Here is an 18,568-nt window from a genome sequence, read left to right as displayed (position 1 = left end):
ACACAAGGGACCCAAGGAGGACAACACCAAGACATATAACAATTAAAATGACAAAGATCAAAGACAAGGACAGAGTATTAAAGGCAGCCAGAGAGAGAAAATAGATCACCTACAAAGGAAAACCTATCAGGCTACCATAAGACTTCTCAACAGAAACCTTACAGGCCAGAAGAGAACGGCATGATATATTTAATGCAATGAAACAGAAGGGCCTTGAACCAAGAAAAATGTATCCAGCATGATTATCACATAAATATGAAGGAGGGATTAAACAATTCCCAGACAAGCAAAAGTTGAGGGAATTTGCCTCCCACAAACCACCTCTACAGGATATTTTAAAGGGACTGCTCTAGATGGAAGCACTCCTAAGGCTAAATAGATGTCACCAGAGAAAATAAAATCACACCAAAGAAAGCAGACCAAACAAATACTAACTAAAGGCAAAAAAATAAAATCAAATATTCACAAAAGCAGTCAAAGAAAACACAAAAGAGTACAGAATAAAACACCTAAGATATAAAGAAAGGAGGAGGAGGAGGAATAAGAAAGGAGAAAAATAAAGAATCATCAGACTGGTTTATAATAGTTAATAAGTGAGTTAAGTTAGATGGTTAGATAGTAAAGAAGCTACCCTTGAACCTTTGGTAACCACAAATCTAAAGCCTGCAATGGCAATAAGTACATATTTTTCAATAATCACCCTAAATGTGAATGGTCTGAATGCACCAATCAAAAGACACAGAGTAATAGAATGGATAAAAAAGCAAGACCCATCTATATGCTGCTTACAAGAGACTCACCTCAAACTCAAAGACATACACAGACTAAAAGTGAAGGGATGGAAAAAGATATTTCATGCAAACAATAGGGAGATAAAAGCAGGCGTTGCAGTACTTATATCAGACAAAACAGACTTCAAAACAAAGAAAGCAACAAGAGATAAAGAAGGACATTACATAATGAGAAAGGGGTCAGTCCAACAAGAGGATATAACCATTATAAATATATATGCACCCAGTACAGGAGCACCGACATATGGGAAAGAAGTACTGACAGAATTAAAGGAGGAAATAGAATGCAATGCATTTATTTTAGGAGACTTCAACACACCACTCACTCCAAAGGACAGATCCACAAGACAGAAAGTAAGTAAGGACACAGAGACACTGAACAACACACTAGAATAGATGGACCTAATAGACATCTACAGAACTCTACATCCAAAAGCAGCAGGATACACATTCTTCTCAAGTGCACGTGGAACATTTTCCAGAATAGACCACATACTAGGCCACAAAAAGAATCTCAGTAAATTCAAAAAGACTGAAATTCTACCAAACAACTTCTCATACCACAAAGGTATAAAACTAGAAATAAATTGCGCAGAGAAAACAAAAAGACTCACAAACACATGGAGGCTTAACAACATGCTCCTAAATAATCAATGGATCAGTGAACAAATTAACATAAGAGATCAAGCAATATATGCAGACAAATGACAACAACAGCACAAAGCCCCAACTACTGTGGGATGCAGCGCAGGCAGTTCTAAGAGGAAAGTATATAGCAATCCAGGCATATTTAAAGAAGGAAGAACAATCCCAAATGAATAGTCTAAAGTCACAATTATTGAAATTGGAAAAAGAAGAACAAATGAGGCCCAAAGCCAACAGAAGGAGGGACATAATAAAGATCAGAGAAGAAATAAATAAAATTGAGAAGAATAAAACAATAGAAGAAATCAATGAAACCAAGAGCTCGTTCTTTGAGAAAATAAACAAAATAGATAAGCCCCTAGCCAGACTTATTAAGAGAAAAAGAGAATCAACACATACCAACAGAATCAGAAATGAGAAAGGAAAAATCATGATGGACCCCACAGAAATACAAAGAATCATTAGACAATACTATGAGAATCTATATGCTAAAAAGCTGGAAAACCCTAGAAGAAATGGACAACTTCCCAGAAAAATACAACCTTCCAAGACTGACCAAGGAAGAAACAGAAAATCTAAACAGACCAATTACCAGCAACGAAATTGAATCAGTAATCAAAAAACTACCGAAGAACAAAATCTCCAGGCAAGATGGATTCACCGCAGAATTTTATCAGACATATAGAGAAGACATAATACCCATTCTCCTTAAAGTTTTCCAAAAAACAGAAGAGGAGGTAATACTTCAAAACTCATTCTATGAAGCCAGCATCACCCTAATACCAAAACCAGGCAAAGACCCCACAAAAAAAGAAAATTACAGACCAATATCCCTGATGAACATAGATGTAAAAACACTCAACAAAATATTAGCAAACCGAATTCAAAAATACATCAAGAGGATCGTACACCATGACCAAGTCAGATTCATCCCAGGGATACAAGGATGGTACAACATTCGAAAGACCATCAACATCATCCACCACATCAACAAAAAGAAGGACAAATCCACATGATCATCTCCATAGATGCTGAGAAAGCATTTGACAGAATTCAACATCCATTCACGATAAAAACTCTCAACAAAATGGGTATACAGGGCAAGTACCTCAACAAAATAAAGGCCATATATGATAAACCCACAGCCAACATCATACTGAACAGAGAGAAGCTGAAAGCTTTTCCTCTAAGATCGGGAACAAGACAGGGATGCCCACTCTCCCCACTGTTATTCAACATAGTACTGGAGGTCCTAGCCACGGCAATCAGACAAAACTAAGAAATACAAAGAATCCAGATTGGTAAAGAAGAAGTCAAACTGCCACTATTTGCAGATGACATGATATTGTACATAAAAAACCCTAAACTCTGCACTCCAAAACTACTAGAACTAATATCGGAATTCAGCAAAGTTGCAGGATACAAAATTAATACACAGAAATCTGTAGCTTTCCTATACACTAACAATGAACTAGCAGAAAGAGAAATCAGGAAAACAACTCCATTCACAATTGCATCAAAAAGAATAAAATACCTAGGAATAAACCTAACTTAGGAAGTGAAAGACCTATACCCTGAAAACTACAAGTCACTCTTAAGAGAAACTAAAGAGGACACTAACAAATGGAAACTCATCCCATGCTCCCGGCTAGGAAGAATTAATATTGTCAAAATGGCCATCCTGCCTAATGCAATATACAGATTCAATGCAATCCCTATCAAAATATCAACAGCATTCTTCAACAAACTGGAATAAATAGTTCTAAAATTCATACGGAACCACCAAAGACCCCAAATAGCCAAAGCAATCCTGAGAAGGAAAAATAAATTGGGGGGGATCTCGCTCCCCAACTTCAAGCTCTACTACAAAGCCACCGTAATCAAGACAATTTGGTACTGGCACAAGAACAGAGCCATAGACCAGTGGAACAGAATAGAGACTCCACATATTAATCCAAACATACATGGTCAATTAATATACGATAAAGGAGCCATGGACATACAATGGGGAAATGACAGCCCCTTCAACAGCTGGTGTTGTCAAAACTGGACAGCTACATGTAAGAGAATGAAACTGGATCATTGTCTAACCCTATACACAAAAGTAAATTTGAAATGGATCAAAGACCTGAATGTAAGTCATGAAATCATAAAACTCTTAGAAAAAAAATAGGCAAAATCTCTTGGACATAAACATGAGCGACTTCTTCATGAACATATCTCCCCAGGCAAGGGAAACAAAAGCAAAAATGAACAAGTGGGACTATATCAGGCTGAAAAGCTTCTATACAGCAAAGGATACCATCAACAGAACAAAAAGGTACCCTACAGTATGGGAGAATATACTCACAGATGACAGATCCAAAAAGGGTTGACATCCAGAATATATAAAGAGCTCATGCACCTCAACAAACAAAAAGCAAATAATCCAATTAAAAAAGGGGCAGAGGATATGAACAGACAGTTCTCCAAAAAAGAAATTCAGATGGCCAACAGACACATTAAAAGATGCTCCACATCGCTAGTCATCAGAGAAATGCAAATTAAAAGCACAATGAGATATCACCTCAAACCAGTAAGGATCACCACCATCCAAAAGACAAACAAGAAGAAATGTTGGTGAGGTTGTGGAGAAAGGGGAACACTCCTACACTGCTGGTGGAAATGTAAATTAGTTCAACCATTGTGGAAAGCAGAACGGAGGTTCCTCAAAATGCTCAAAATAGGCATACCATTTGAACCAGGAATTCCACTTCTAGGAATTTACCCTAAGAATGCAGCAGCCCAGTTTGAAAAAGGCATATGCACCCCTATGTTTATCGCAGCACTATTTACAATAGCCAAGAAATGGAAACAACCTATGTGTCCATCAGTAGATGAATGGATAAAGAAGATGTGGTACATATACACAATGGAATATTATTCAGCCATAAGAAGACAAATCCTACCATTTGCAACAAAATTGATGGAGCTAGAGGGTATTATGCTCAGTGAAATAAGGGTATTAAGCCAGGCAGAGAAATACAAGTACCAAATGATTTCACTCATATGTGGAGTATAAGAACAAAGAAAACCTGAAGGAACAAAACAGCAGCAGAATCACAGAATCGAAGAATGGACTAGCGGTTACCAAAGGGAAAGGGTCTGGGGTTGATGGGTGGGAAGGGAGGAATAAGGGGGAGGGAAAAGAAAGGGAGCATTATGATTAGCATGTATAATGGGGGAGGGCATGGGGAGGGCTGTGCAACACAACAAAGACAAGTAGTGATTCTACAGCATCTTACTATGCTGATGGACAGTGACTGTAATGGGGTTTGTGGGGGGACTTGCTGATGGGGGGAGTCTAGTAAACATAATGTTCCTCATGCAGTTGTAGATTAATGATTCCAAAATAAAAATTAAAATAGAAGGAATGAAGTTCTGAATATGCTACAGTAAGGATAAGCCTTGAAAATGTTACACTAAGTGATATAATCAGACCCAAAAGGCCACATATTTTGTTTCCATTCATACCAAATGTTCAAAATGCACAAATCCATAAAGATAGAATGTAGAGAGGTGGTTGCCAGGGGTTATTGGTAGGGGGAAATGGAGAGTGGCTGCTTAATAGGTATAGAGTTTCTTTTTGGGATGATGCAAAAGTTCTAGAATTGGTGATGATGTTTGCAGAACCTTTTGAATATACTAAAAACCCCTGAATTTTATACATTAAAATGGTTAAAACGTCGAATTTCATATTATGTGAATTTTACCTCAAAAAAAAAAAGCAGCTTTGGAGAGATAGCAGCAGCAGACCTGGGTTAACTCCCTGCTTGAGTAGCGTGAGTGTTTCCTGGGAAGAAAAGGCCCTAAAATCATTTTGAAATGTCAACAACTAGTAATTCACAAATGCTTGTGCTTGAGTTCTGACAGCTTTGACTCATGCAGAGTTAATTGTGTGAAGTGTGCAACTCAACTAAGCTCACTTATCTTGGGTGAGATGATGCTGGTGCTCCTAGGGGAAGGTGGGCCAGAGACCAGAATGAGCTTACTGTTGTTGACAGGTAGTCACCATTTTCAAAGATAGCAAGACTATATGCATTATTAACATGAACAGGATGGTCAGAGCCCTGCAGCCGACCCTGAGGTTTCGTGGCAAGGCATTCTTAATGAGGACCTCTCCTTTGCACCTCTTGACATCCTCATTAGTAAGGTGCCTCAGCAAGCAATAACAGGATTTAATGATCATCTGCGTTCTTGGGACTGTGAGGCATGAGCTCAAATGTGTGCTTTACATGCAAAGAACCTCTTAAATCACTGACCATTATTCCCATTTTTCTTTGTATTTGGACAATTCAGCCATGGTAGTTTAATAAGAAGACAGATAGTGTCACAGCACTTAAAGTAAGTGACAGGCTTTCATCCACATGTGCTAATCAGCGCCAGGCAGTTTATAATGACAACATCCTGCTTTATTGTTAATTACCCGATTTTATTAACCTTCAGACGCTTGAATTGTTTTTAAAGATGTACCCATAGCAATTAACTGCAGCAATTTATCTGTAATATTGCATACATTTGGCTTGAATACTCAATGAGGACCCCTATTTCAAAGCAGCAGCAATTGAACTCCCACAATCTATGATGAAACAATAGTATAATTCCAGACACACGCTGCTAATTTTGCAAAGACTCTTGCTGGTTTATAAATTTTATGATTCCAAAGAATCATAATGACCTAGCATGAAAAAGGCACTCACAACATATTTTAAATAGCTTCATTCATCTCTAGGAGGTTCAAACTCTAAAGAGATTTAACTTTTAATGTGGTTTGATGTGATGCATAGAAAGACACGGGTAAGTTTTGACCTAAAGGATTCTTTAGCTTTACTGGAATTTACATCTCTAGGTGAGTTTCTGCTTAGCAGCCTAGGGCAACCAAGGGTCTCTATTGCTGAGGTGTGCTCAGGAAACACATCTTTTGGAATTCTTTTCTATTTGTCCCTTAGGCAGCACGGAAAGTCCTTCTCATTTCTACATCGCAGATACTGTATACTGTGGTCCTACTAATTAAAAAACAAACTCTATATGAATATACAAGCATACACACTTATTGGCATAATGTCACTTGTTACCTGAACATTAGTTTTAATAGCAACCCAATAATCAGTTGTATGGACTTAGCATGATTTAACCATTTCTCTAATATTGCACATTTAATTACTTCCAATTTTTACTGTAATATAAATTTTTCAATTAGCATTCTTACATCAAATCTTCATTCTCATCTCTAGCTATTTCCTTAGAAATATTTCTATTAGCGAAATTACTGGATTAAAGGATTAATTGTATAAAACACTCATTACATTTTGCCAAAGTGACAAACTTTCTGAAGAGCAATTTACCCTCCCACTCAGAGCACATGGAAATGTCTCAACAGATTCTCATCAGCACTGGTTATTATCTTTTTTCAGAATTGTAGCTAATTTGAGATTGGATTGGGAAGCTCAACATTTTTTTCATATGACTGCTAGCTATTTACATATCCCCTGTGAATTTTCCTTGTTCTCTGCACATTTTCTTTAGTGATGTTCATATTTTTCTTAATTCATAATTCTTATATAGTAAGAGTTTTCTGGGACATTTTAATTAAGAATTTTACAGCTACTTTCATAAATGCAATGGTAGTTTTCTTCTTGTTCTGTCTTCATTAGATTTTCATATCAGGATTATGAGAATATCTTAAGTGAATTGGGGAGCTTTCTATCTTTTCTTATGATCCAGAAGTATATATACTTTGAATCAGATTTGCTTTATACAGACTTGAAGGAATTCAGTTTTAAAGTAACTTTTACCTGTTTCTTTTAAGGTCATCAGGATTCCTTGATCAATTGTAATTTCCTAGATAATCAACCATTTCATTCAGACTTTAGCACAGACTTAGCACAGACTTAGCTTTTAGTACAAGCATGGATATACTCATTAAAAAATATTCTTTTTATCTGCACTGATATCTCTTTATTAGTACTATTAGATTTATTTATGTTTTCCCTTTGTTGTTTTATCAGACATCAGATTTCATTAATTTTTAAAAAATACTCAGCTTTTAGATTCATTCATCAACTCAATTGTTTTATTATTTTCAAACTAAGTTTATCTTTACTATTTTCTTTCTTTTGTATTTCATATATTCATTTTGTTGTTTTTCCCAGCTTTTTGAATTGAACCCTTTTTAAATAAAGGGAAACACTTAAACATATAACATTTCCCAAGTACAAACTTGGCTTTACCCTACACATTTAATAAATAAGGTTTCCCTTTCAGTATTCTGTAAAAAGTCTAAGTTTACTATTTTTTCAATTAAATAATTATTAGCTCTTAAAAAAGACTTGGTTTTTTTTTTCTGTATCATATTTACTAATCTAATTTTAGTGCACTGTGGTATAGGAACTTGTTCTACACAAACGGAAAATACAGTGATAGTTTCTTGTGACTTAGTATATGACCAATTTTAATTGCTCAAATTCTCAGTCTTAAGAGATTAGTTGAACAGACTTTAGCATATGCCTTTTTATTTGTGGGAGGCATATTCTCAAGTGAAAGAGTGAAGAGCATCTCCTCTTTTTCTCTGAAATTTATCCTCTCTTTTACAGATTCATCGATGCCATTCTCCACCCGTTATATCCTCTCATTCGGACAATTCAGTAAACTCAGAACTGGTGTCAAAGCCTTCCTTCAGTCACTACTATTCCATTCCTCCATAAGGCCACTAAAATACCCATCTACTATTTGAAAGGTTTGAATGCTTCCCCATTGCTTACAGAATTTAGGTCAAACATTTTCTCAATGACATTCACAGCTCTTCACAATCTCTCCCTGTTTATCTTTCCAGGCTCAGCCCTGTATTCTTCAGCTCACCTGTGTGCCGGCCCCACCGCCCATCTCTGTTCTCCAGCTGCACTGAGCTACAAGCTGTTTCCTGAATTCCACGACACTTTCACCTTTAGTTACTGATGAAATCTTTTCAGTTGCTATTGCTTCTCATTCTACATGACTGCCCTTAACACTCCAAACTTAGACCAGCATCTATAGTAGACTTCCTACTGTTTCTAAAACTTTACTCCCCTCTGAAGTATCTCCAGAAAGCTCACGCCTGGACTACACTTTGAGGGGACTTTGTACCTGATAGAAATGCCTTCCCAGACTAGTATGAAAATGTGAACTCCATGAGGAGACAGCCTCAGCCTTCACAAAGAGCCAGTGTGAGGAATGGTCATAAGAAGAATCTCAAACTAATTGAAGGTACCATTTAAAGTTCCTTTCACAAAATTTACATGGTTAACTCTCCCTTGGAGTCAAGTGCATGGAAAACCTGTAGTTATCAATAGCTTGGTGTGTTTTCCTGTCCCTCTTGTTTTGGCTACCAAAAAGCTCAGGATGCATTTCCTCCTAGCTTAGCTTTTATGATGAGTCAACTGGCATTGTGACAAACTTCCAAGCCTCAGCCTCTTCTATCAAATGGAGGTAACTGGTACCTACTCTGCCGAGGGCTGTCTAACAAGTCAAGCATGGCGTTGGGCACATTCGTTCAACAAATACGTACTTGACTGACTTCTGAGGGACTGAATGTGTCAATGGGCAATGGCCAGACCACTTCAGAAAAGAACTCTGACTCACGAGCTGCCCAGGAAACCAACCCTTTCCTACAATAAACACCCCAAGAAGTCAGCCTGCTCTAAGTCAGACTTGTGGAAGTCAGACTGTTAGCTCTGGCAACAATCTGAAAAACTAAACAATAACTTCTGTAACAACTGGCCCCAAATGGCTGAGACTTGATGACTGATAGCTTCCCTAATTTTTGACTCTGCTTTGGACCAATCAGAGAAAGCCAAATACACACACCTAAGCGATCACACTTCCCACTCCTAGTTAGCCTGCTTCGAGCTTCCCAATGCCACCAGCCTCCTCTCACAGCGCACCTGAAGCCTTCCCTTTTCTTCCCTGTAGAACTTTCCCAGTCCTCTGCCTGCTTCTGAGTCTCTGCCAAAACGCAAGTGATGGTGGCTGACTCCTTGTGGATAGCAAGCTCTGAGTAAATAGCCTTTGCTTGCTCTCATCTGGCTGGGCTGTTCATTTCCACACTTCCATGAATAAGGTACTGTGCTTAGTGCTAGGAATAGAATGGTGAGCACAGTCCCTGCACTCCTGGAGTTCACTTTCTAAAAGTAATGCCAGAAGATCAGGTAGTCAACAAATTCACAGACGAAGGCAGGCAGAGTGTGGTGAATACCAGGAAGATAATCAAGAGAGTGACGTGATAGCTGGTAACTGGATGCCAAAGGTGGTCTGCCTTACACAGTTAGAGAAGACCACTCCATGTAGGAGAAATTTGAGCTGAGGCAGGAAGGATGAGGATGAGTGACATAAAGAGGGAGCAAAGATCTTTCCAGGCAGAAGGAACAGAGAAGAGCAGGCCTGGAGATGGGGAACCACTTGGCAAGTTCTAGGCCAGTGAGGCCGTGATGCAGTGGACAGAGAAAGTATATGAAATGAGGTAAATACACAGCATGGTTAATCATTACTGCTTTGCTCCAACAGTCACTTGCTTGACTTAGTGCTTTTATTATCCCTGGGAGTTATAAGCAGTTTCTAATACTTTTGAAGTGGCCATTATATAAAGAAAAGAGTGAGTTAAGTCACTAATTAGAAATAATTCTAATTGCTAACATTATTGAGAGTTTATTCTAATGTTTTTTATGACTTACACATTTAATTCTTACATTAATCCTATATGGCAAGTACTACCATTACTTCCTTTTTACAGGTGAGAAAGTAAGACACAGAGAGTTCAATAAACTCTCCAAGCTGACATGGAGAATAAGCTGAAGAGAATGATTCATGCTTTGAACCAGGCAGTGTGACTGCAAAGCCATGGCTCTTAGCTACTATATACTGTTGCCTCTTCCGGTTATGCAGCTAGTGTTACGTGATGGTGCACACAAGTCCTCCTGAGTTCACAACAGTTATTGTACTTGTTAGTAGCAGGAAATATGTTTGGAATTCATAATCTATAATCTATTACCAAGGATTTGAATATCTTCAAATTCTATTTATTATTAAGGAACAGGACCTGACGGAACATGAGAAAAATTTCCCATGCAAAAAAAGCGAAGAATTGTAATGAATTAACATCTTAATCATTCTCAATTTGCAAAACTTGTCTACTGTTAAATCTTTACCGGTAATTTATTACACAGATGTCTGTGTGGGTCACAGTATGTCCAGTTTGCAACTAGTCATGGATTTGCTCTCCTGGAAAAACCAACGATATGTGCTAAGTAGACACAGTGAAGATTGATTTTCTTACTTAAATAAATTGGGTCAGAGAAAGCAGGCAAAATAGTGTGAGGGCTGGTAAAAATCTTTTTTAATGACTCATTTTCCATGTGCAGTTCTGTTTTAATGTATAAACTTTGACCACCCAAAGCCGCCTGGATCAGAGCAGTCATGCTGCCCGTCAGTGTCTGCAGTCCACTCACTTACATTCCCATCGTGGTTGGGGCAAGAGAGGGGCTTTCCTGCAGCCACGGCGGTGACTGTCTCCAGGATGGAGGACTCCTCGGCGTTACTGCCTGGAGTTCGCTGCAGCACGTCCATCAGGTTGGTGATGAAGAAGTTGTTCTGGAGCGCGGCCACCCCCTTCTCGGGCAGGATGGAGGTCTGGCGACACACTGGGCAGGAGAGGGTTAAACTGTGGGCAGGAATGTAGTTCTGCAGGCACCTGCCGCAGAAGCAAAGCAGGAAGACTGTCAGCACACAGGGGCTCACAGAGCAGAACCACCACTTCTCAGAGGTACTGAACCCGGTCTCAGCGCTCTAGGGGCTGCTCTGCCCAAAGTCCCTTTGTAGTTTCCTTTACTAGGAAAGTATTATTTCAGAAACCAAGAGGTAATCTGCACTCACATTGGCTCTGTCCACTGATCAAGCAAATGATTATGATTATGCTGAAAGAAAAGAATGATGCCATTGACTTGGGGGTGGTGTCTGGTGCTGTGTCACACATGAGAGAGTATGGTCCCCGGATGAGCAGCGCCAGCCTCACCTCGGAGCCAGGACGAAATGCGGGATCCTAGGTCCCACTCCAGGCCCGGTGAATCAGATCCCTAGGTGGTTTATATGTACATTAAAGGCTGAGAAGTATTGGTCTAGACTATCTGGTACCATGTTCAGGAGTTTGAGGACTTTTACTATTGTGAGAACATGTGAAATTCTTTTGTTAGAGTGGAAATGCTTTTTACATACAAAATCCTAAGCAGGTCTCAGGTGTGGAAACACATCAAAATGGAAATGTCTTCCTTGCAGCAGGGATGGGACACCCAGAGTCATACTGACAGGATCTCTGCTTGCCTCTCCACAGGCATCCCCTTAATTCATTTAACCAGCAAAATGTATTGCTAAGAACGACTAATACATACACTGCTCGCTAAATTCATAGTACTTCCAATAACCCATAAAGATGGTACTTTAGACACATGAGGAAACACAGGCAGAGGGAGGCTAAGTTACTTGGTTCTTAGGTGCTCGGGGCAGACCAGGAGTTAAAACCCAGGCAATCTGGCTACAGAATCTAAGCTCTACACAACTACGCTATACAATATTTTCTCATGGCCTGGCCGAACAGAATTTGAAAACCTCTGATTTCGCCCCATTCCCCTTATTTTACAGATGAGGAAACTGACATCAAGCGAGTCAATCGACCTTCCCTATGTCACAGAAGTAAACTAGTGCTGAATCAATACCAGGAATGAAACAGCTCCTTTTGCTAAGGTCACTAATGACATCGACATCCAGTAGATATTTTTCAGTCCCATCTTACTAGACTTCCCAGTATTCATTGAACTTAACCACCGCTTCCCCCTTTTTGAAACTTTGTTGTCCCTTGGCTTATGACACCACATCCACCTGGTTCCCCTTCTACCTGCTCTATCTTTTCTACTGAATCAATACAGTTTGGAGTTAATCAAGTCTCCATCACCAGCACCCTTCTCTCCTTGGAATATTAGATCCATGTCCAGGGCTGTAAGCCTAATACTCCTATTTACATACCTTCCCACAGGGGTCTCCTCTGAGCCCCATATCTACACCAACGGCTTTCACAACATCTCCTCTTAGGTGCCTCAGAGGTCCTATAATTCAACATGCCCAAAATCAAACCTATGATCTTCCCCCAAATAGTGTCCTCCAGGAACAGCAGCCCCATCCATTCATCTAAGCAAACCAGAAACTGGAAGAAATTCTTAAAACAGTAATTCCCGTACTGTCCTCCATTTTCCACGTCCAAAGGTTGGAAATATCTTTCAAATATTTTCCCAACCTCTCCAGTTCTCTTCACCTGCATTATGCCACCCTTTCTTAGGTTTCTGCAGTAACTCTCTACCTGGTATACTGTCGCCCACCCGGGGCCACTCTAACCCTTCTCGATAGTGACCTCCTCAAAACTAACCATTTAAATCTCCTCCCCCTCACCTCTAAGATGAAGATTCTCTATGGCTTCCACTGCTCTTGCAACTACAAGAATCCATACAGAGTAAAATGGATTATGTGCATACATGTGCACCTGCATATTTTCTGTCTTTTCCCTTATTTGTTGTACATTAGCCATGCTGGGCTTACATAAGTTCTTCCAAAGTGTCCTGGTCCCTCTCACTACAGCAGCTGAATATACATACCTGGAATTCTTCCCTCCCATGCACTGCCCTTTGCTAAATTAATTTTTACTCATCTTTAGGATTTCTGTTTAATTATTACTTCTGCAGGGAAGCCTTCCCTAATTAGAGCAAGTTCCCCTACGTGTGGTTGCCCCTGCACTTCCAGTGTGCAGCACTTGTCATTGTTTCAATTTCATATTAATCTGAGGGATTAGGTGGTTAGTCCACTAGGCCATATTCTGCACCAGCCCAGGACTCCGGTTCTGCTCTCCTTCCAAGCCCCACTGATGACATTTTGGAAGATGTGAGAGTATGACAGCGATTGTCAAGACGCTCACTGAGTAGCTGGTGTGCATGCCCAAAAGGGGCTGGAGGTTAAGGGGTCCCAGGATGCACTCTCCTGACAGTAAGACAAGCCATGAAGTTTTGTCTCCACATGAACAAAATATTCCCATTTTAAGGAAAGTTACCAGCACCTTGAAAAGGAAGTAATTCAATGCACATGATGCTAAAACAATTTGAGCACCCAGCACTCCACAGAGATTTGTTGGGATAGGATCTTGAAAATCTGTCACCAGCTATTGGAAAGAGGAAGGGCTGTGGGTCGGGCTAGAGCCACCTGGACAAAGGAGACCATAGTGCTGCCTCTCACCTGGCAGAGCAAGGGAGTGGAGGCCAAACAGGAGCCTGAGTGGGCGCTGAACGCAGGGATGGGGCAGCTCTGCCATACTGAGGGCTCCCAGTACTGGATATGAAGAGGGCCCGGCTATGTCAACTGCTGCAAAGCAAATGATCTTAAAATGTGAGCCCGGGGAGGCATGGGCAATTACCTGGTATTCCTGTGTTAGCAATACCCACTGGGTGAGGGGGAAAATAATCACTCTCTATTCAGTCATTTTGGAATATGAATTACAAAGTGCTTAAACCAAAGTGTAAAATGAATAAGGAAAAATATATTGGTGTCCTATATGCCACCACTATAACAAACAAAAACTATACTCACACACACACACACAAAACCCCGCAACACCTCAAAAAGCAAACAGAACACCAAGAACAAATCTATCTTCTCTCTCCATCAATCACCTGCCAAGGATGTGGTTATTTTGTTGCAACTGAGAACTTCTCAAGTAAATCAAATCAAAGCACATTCAGTCAGTTAAGAAATGGGTATTAAATTGGGTGGTAAATGTAACTGGCATCGACTTGAAGCCATTGGAAATACTAATTTCCTGTTTCATAATAGGAAGTAGAGCATTTTAATTATGTGTATTAAATAATAACATAAAATATCTTTAAGAAAATACTATAGAACATTATTACCATATTTGTTTCTAAGAAAAATGTATAACCTTACTAGGGAAATACTTAAATGAGGTCACAGATAAACTACTTACTAACAAAATTTTTGTGTTTGATTGCTTATGTGCTAAGTTAAACAAGAGGGTAAAGGTATATTTGGAGAACTGACTAACTCAATGGAAAAAGCTTTTCATGAAGGATAAATACAGAAGTGTGTTTTCATATATAGCATATTGCATATTCAAGTAATTTATAATTATTTCATATATATAATTTTTTTATTCATCTGAAACCTTACAATGCCATTAGTATGTGTCTTCTAAAGTATCTTTGGAAGGAAGCTCTCTCCTTTTAACTAATTCCTCATATATGCAGGTATTTACCTGATTTGTTATACAGGAGGAAATGATAGATTTTTAACAGGTCCTCAACAAAGATCCTCTGTGAGGGAACTGTGGTTGGCAAAACTGTTTCATGAAAAACAAAGGGAAAATTTTTAAATTAAAAAAAATTTTTAATATTTAATCCTCTGTCTCCTGCAGAAATGGAATTTGTAGCTACTGATTACTTTTCCCACTTGTGATTGTTTGAAACAAAAGTAAATCATTGGCAACTCATGACTATGTTTCTAGATGTCAGTCAGAAGCACAAAAGATTTACCATCTCCCACAGATAACTGCAGAATTCTGGAAAGAATACTTTGGCAGGCTTTGTGTGATCAGTCCATGAAACTCCTCTGAGCACCGAGGGGGCTTACCTTTCGCAGAAAGTGTGTAGACAGGGGAGAACCTTGGGATTCTTGTACCGTTCCAGGCATATACTACAAATCAGAAATTGCTTGTCAATCTGGCGCACCACAGGGCTTGGGATGTTGGTGGTGTCACTGGCCATCCTAGACCACTGACATGGGGGGCCAGCTGTCTTTGACCCTGCACGTTGCTGCTGTCAGAGAGAAAAGTCAAAATGGGAAAATAATCATAATCTGTAAATACAATTCAATTACTGGCTTATTCACTTGGCAGCGTGGTATAAATACAGGTAGAATTCTATGTCAGTGACCCCAAAATAGCCATAACCAACCTTCATTGCAATAGAGGGAGTACAGTGAGCTGCCTGTTTGTTTTGTAAAATGAAAAAACAATCCCATGTTCACCATGCACACAAAATGAATTAGAAGAAGGTGTGCTGTACGAAGGGTTTCAAAGCAGTGGCAGCAGAGGGGTTACTTGGGCTGTGCCTGTTCACACTTTGAGCCATGACTCTTTGAGTATATATTCGCAGTCTTATTCACATATAGTCTTATTATGGTCTGTATTAAGAAGAATAGTCTTATTAAAATAGAATATGCTTTTCAGCTCTTGTACTTAAAGGAGATCAAAATATACCACCCCAAAATATGCCACTTTGACATACGGATTAATTTGAGCTGAAGGCAACTGAAATACAACAGATAAGGAAGGAGCTCTTTGCTCTCTCCCATCTGCCTTCAACCAAAGCATAAATTTCCCATTTGCAAAGGGGACCCTCTCTCGCATGCCAGGGAAAGGAGAAGACTTACTGGAGATGGCACTGAGAGGAGCACGCTTAACAAACTGTACAGTACAACCCCATGGATCATACACTTTCTGGTCACTTCTCCCACGCAATTTCCTGTCCCTAGGAGTCCAAACTCCCTTTTCCTTTGTCTAGTCACTTCTCCACAATTTGTGGTCCTTTGTTAAAATAGAATATAAGTATATAATAAAGTGTATATATATATATATATATATATATATATATATATGTTTACCCTGGTCTAACTGCCTTTTTGGGTTTTCACTTCTTTTCTATAAAGCTTCCATGCATGTAAAATTTAAAGTAATAAATAAATACATAAAGTTCAATAAAATACAGTATATATTTAATTTGGAAAAAGAAAATATCAATAACTTTTTTACATGTTTTTCACCTGATAATCTGTCTTTTGTCAGTTTCATTCACAGCCTTCAGGTACAGCACTTAAGTGTGTAGAGGAAAAGGGTTTCCTCCCCTACATACTGTTAATATGCAGGAATGGAATGATATTGAGTTTGTAAGGAAAAACTCAGTATGTGGTTCAGAGTGTTTTCTTCAGACTAAAGGTTTGTAGATTTTATACTAAACTATACTTTCCATGGAGCAGGGATAAAGGCTCCAGGTAGCCCCTATTTTAAGAAATGTCTGTTGGTATTCATGTGTGGGCATGTGAGGGAGCTGGTGAAGTGAATTAATGCATAGGAGGTTCAAAATGTGAGGGATCGTGCCAGAAAATGAGAATTGGAAAAGGGTAACAGAGAACAAAGCGGAGGGCCTATGAGAGATTAGGGAGGGAAAAGTTACAATAAAACCCAGCTCCATTTATCATCTTAAAGAATCTCTGACTTCTATCCCAAAGGAGTAAATCAAGGCCGAGCTAAGTCATTTCCTAATTTTCTAAATATCTCATTAGGTGCCTATCACCCTCCAATCCCCAGGAGAAATATTCTTTGCAAAAAAATAAATAATCAGTATTCAATATGACTCTAGGGAGAAGGTAATAGCCTCACTGGACAGATTTTTTTAAAACCAGGCTTAGTTAAGAAGTTTGCCAGAATGCAAAAACCCATGTCCTTTTCCCTCCTTAAACTACCACACCTTCCTTGACCTTGTGTTTTAAAGAAGGTGTGGATAAAATGAAGGTTCCTGCGGCCAGGATTCTCACCTGGCCCTGGTTGGCTACCTCACTACACCCATGTGTGGGCAATGGTCGTTATTGACTCTATATAGAGAACCCTGCCCAGGGCTCTGGGCGACACGGTGGCATGGCTGTAAGTCTTCAGGAGAGCAGAGCAGAGGCTGGAGTGGTGGCAGTGCCTAGGACAGAGCCAAAGGACGGCTGTGGGGGTGGAGAGGCCCAGAGGCAGACATGGGCTTGCTGCATGCAGACTGGCTCTGAGTGAACGGGGTTTTAGTGATTGACCTGCCACCATGGAAATAAAGTTGGGTATAATCCTTTCACCCCAAAAACATTCTACTGTCATTTCTTTGGTCACACTGAATCCATAGTGAACTTGCCCAGGGCTGAAACCCACTGGCAAGACAGAAGGCTATACAATGGAAGCTTGGCTTATACACTGTATAATATTTTAACTTGGCCCTATGTTTGAAGTTGGAAATACACTGTATTTATGGGATAAACAAATTTATTTTGTAAAATAAATACTCTTTTCCAAATATAAATGACAGTGCTTCTTTCTCCCCACCAAATCACTGAATCTTTAAAAAGAATGTCCACATTTGTTAAGAAAATTCTATTTAAACATACGTGAGTATAGTTACATATATAACGCACCCACTTTCCGACTCTATACCTTCTATATAAATTCATTAAAGAACATGATTCATAAACAGACAGAACCTGTGAAAGTACCTGCTCTGCAAGAGTGTCACGTGCAAACACAACCTTTAATGGTGTAGGTGGGACGGATCTAAGTAGCCAGCATTATCTGCTAGACTTTCATAGGATGTCTCCCTAAAGAACGAGAGTAGAGAAGGATATTCATTGATTGGATTAAATGTAGCTCTTCTCTCAGGAGCTCACAATGTTGGCACATCGCCAGCTTTTCTTTAAGCACATCCCTATGACATCAGAATAGAGAAGGAACGGATTTGTCTGTCTTTAAGACAGGGAAACCAAAGCTGAGGTTTTAAATAACTTGCCCAAGGTCATCCAGTAAAATCAGTGAAATCAGAAAGCTCAGATTTCAAGGTTTCTGCTTTATCTGATAAGCCCATGAAACCTAAGCTTAAACAAGTTTAACACTTTCCTGGTGTGTGTGTGTGTGTGTGTGTGTGTGACTTATAAAAATCAGAATACTCACTTTAGCTGCACTAATATTGGAATGATACAGAAGATTGGCTTGGCCTTTGAGCATGTATGACATTAAATTCATTAAAGAACATGTAAATTTGTGAAGCATTCCATATTTTTTTTAAATTACATTGAATTTTTCAGTGAAAATCAGTTAAAAATAATTTTATTTTGAATAACTCCTGAAATTTTTCATATTATCCTTTGAAATAATCGGTCATGCTAAGTATTGAAAAAAGCAGAGAGGAACATCATATAGAATTTTACTTTTTTTT

The 18,568-nt window shown here is 39.2% G+C and overlaps 1 protein-coding gene across 13 annotated transcripts in view; it reads right to left on the bottom strand.

The window, feature by feature from the left end:
* TRIM2 (tripartite motif containing 2) overlaps nt 1–18,568 on the bottom strand; it is a 165,791-nt gene that overhangs the window by 42,065 nt on the left and 105,158 nt on the right. For 8 of the 13 annotated variants that reach the window (XM_036887989.2, XM_057495511.1, XM_036887979.2 and 5 more), the window contains exons 2-3: nt 15,183–15,367; nt 10,959–11,196 (exon numbers count right to left, since the gene is read on the bottom strand). In XM_036887989.2, the coding sequence (XP_036743884.2) occupies nt 10,959–11,196; nt 15,183–15,316 (372 nt within the window). In that variant the 5' untranslated portion in view covers nt 15,317–15,367. Of the gene's footprint in view, nt 1–10,958; nt 11,197–15,182; nt 15,368–18,568 lie in introns of those variants that run through there. The other 5 variants (XM_036887991.2, XM_036887980.2, XM_036887985.2 and 2 more) reach the window with 2 other exon arrangements.

Source organism: Manis pentadactyla, chromosome 1, assembly GCF_030020395.1.
Source record: "Manis pentadactyla isolate mManPen7 chromosome 1, mManPen7.hap1, whole genome shotgun sequence".
Lineage (NCBI taxonomy): Eukaryota > Metazoa > Chordata > Mammalia > Pholidota > Manidae > Manis > Manis pentadactyla.
Note: the sequence above shows the minus strand (reverse complement) of the source record. Positions and strands in the feature narration are given on the sequence as shown.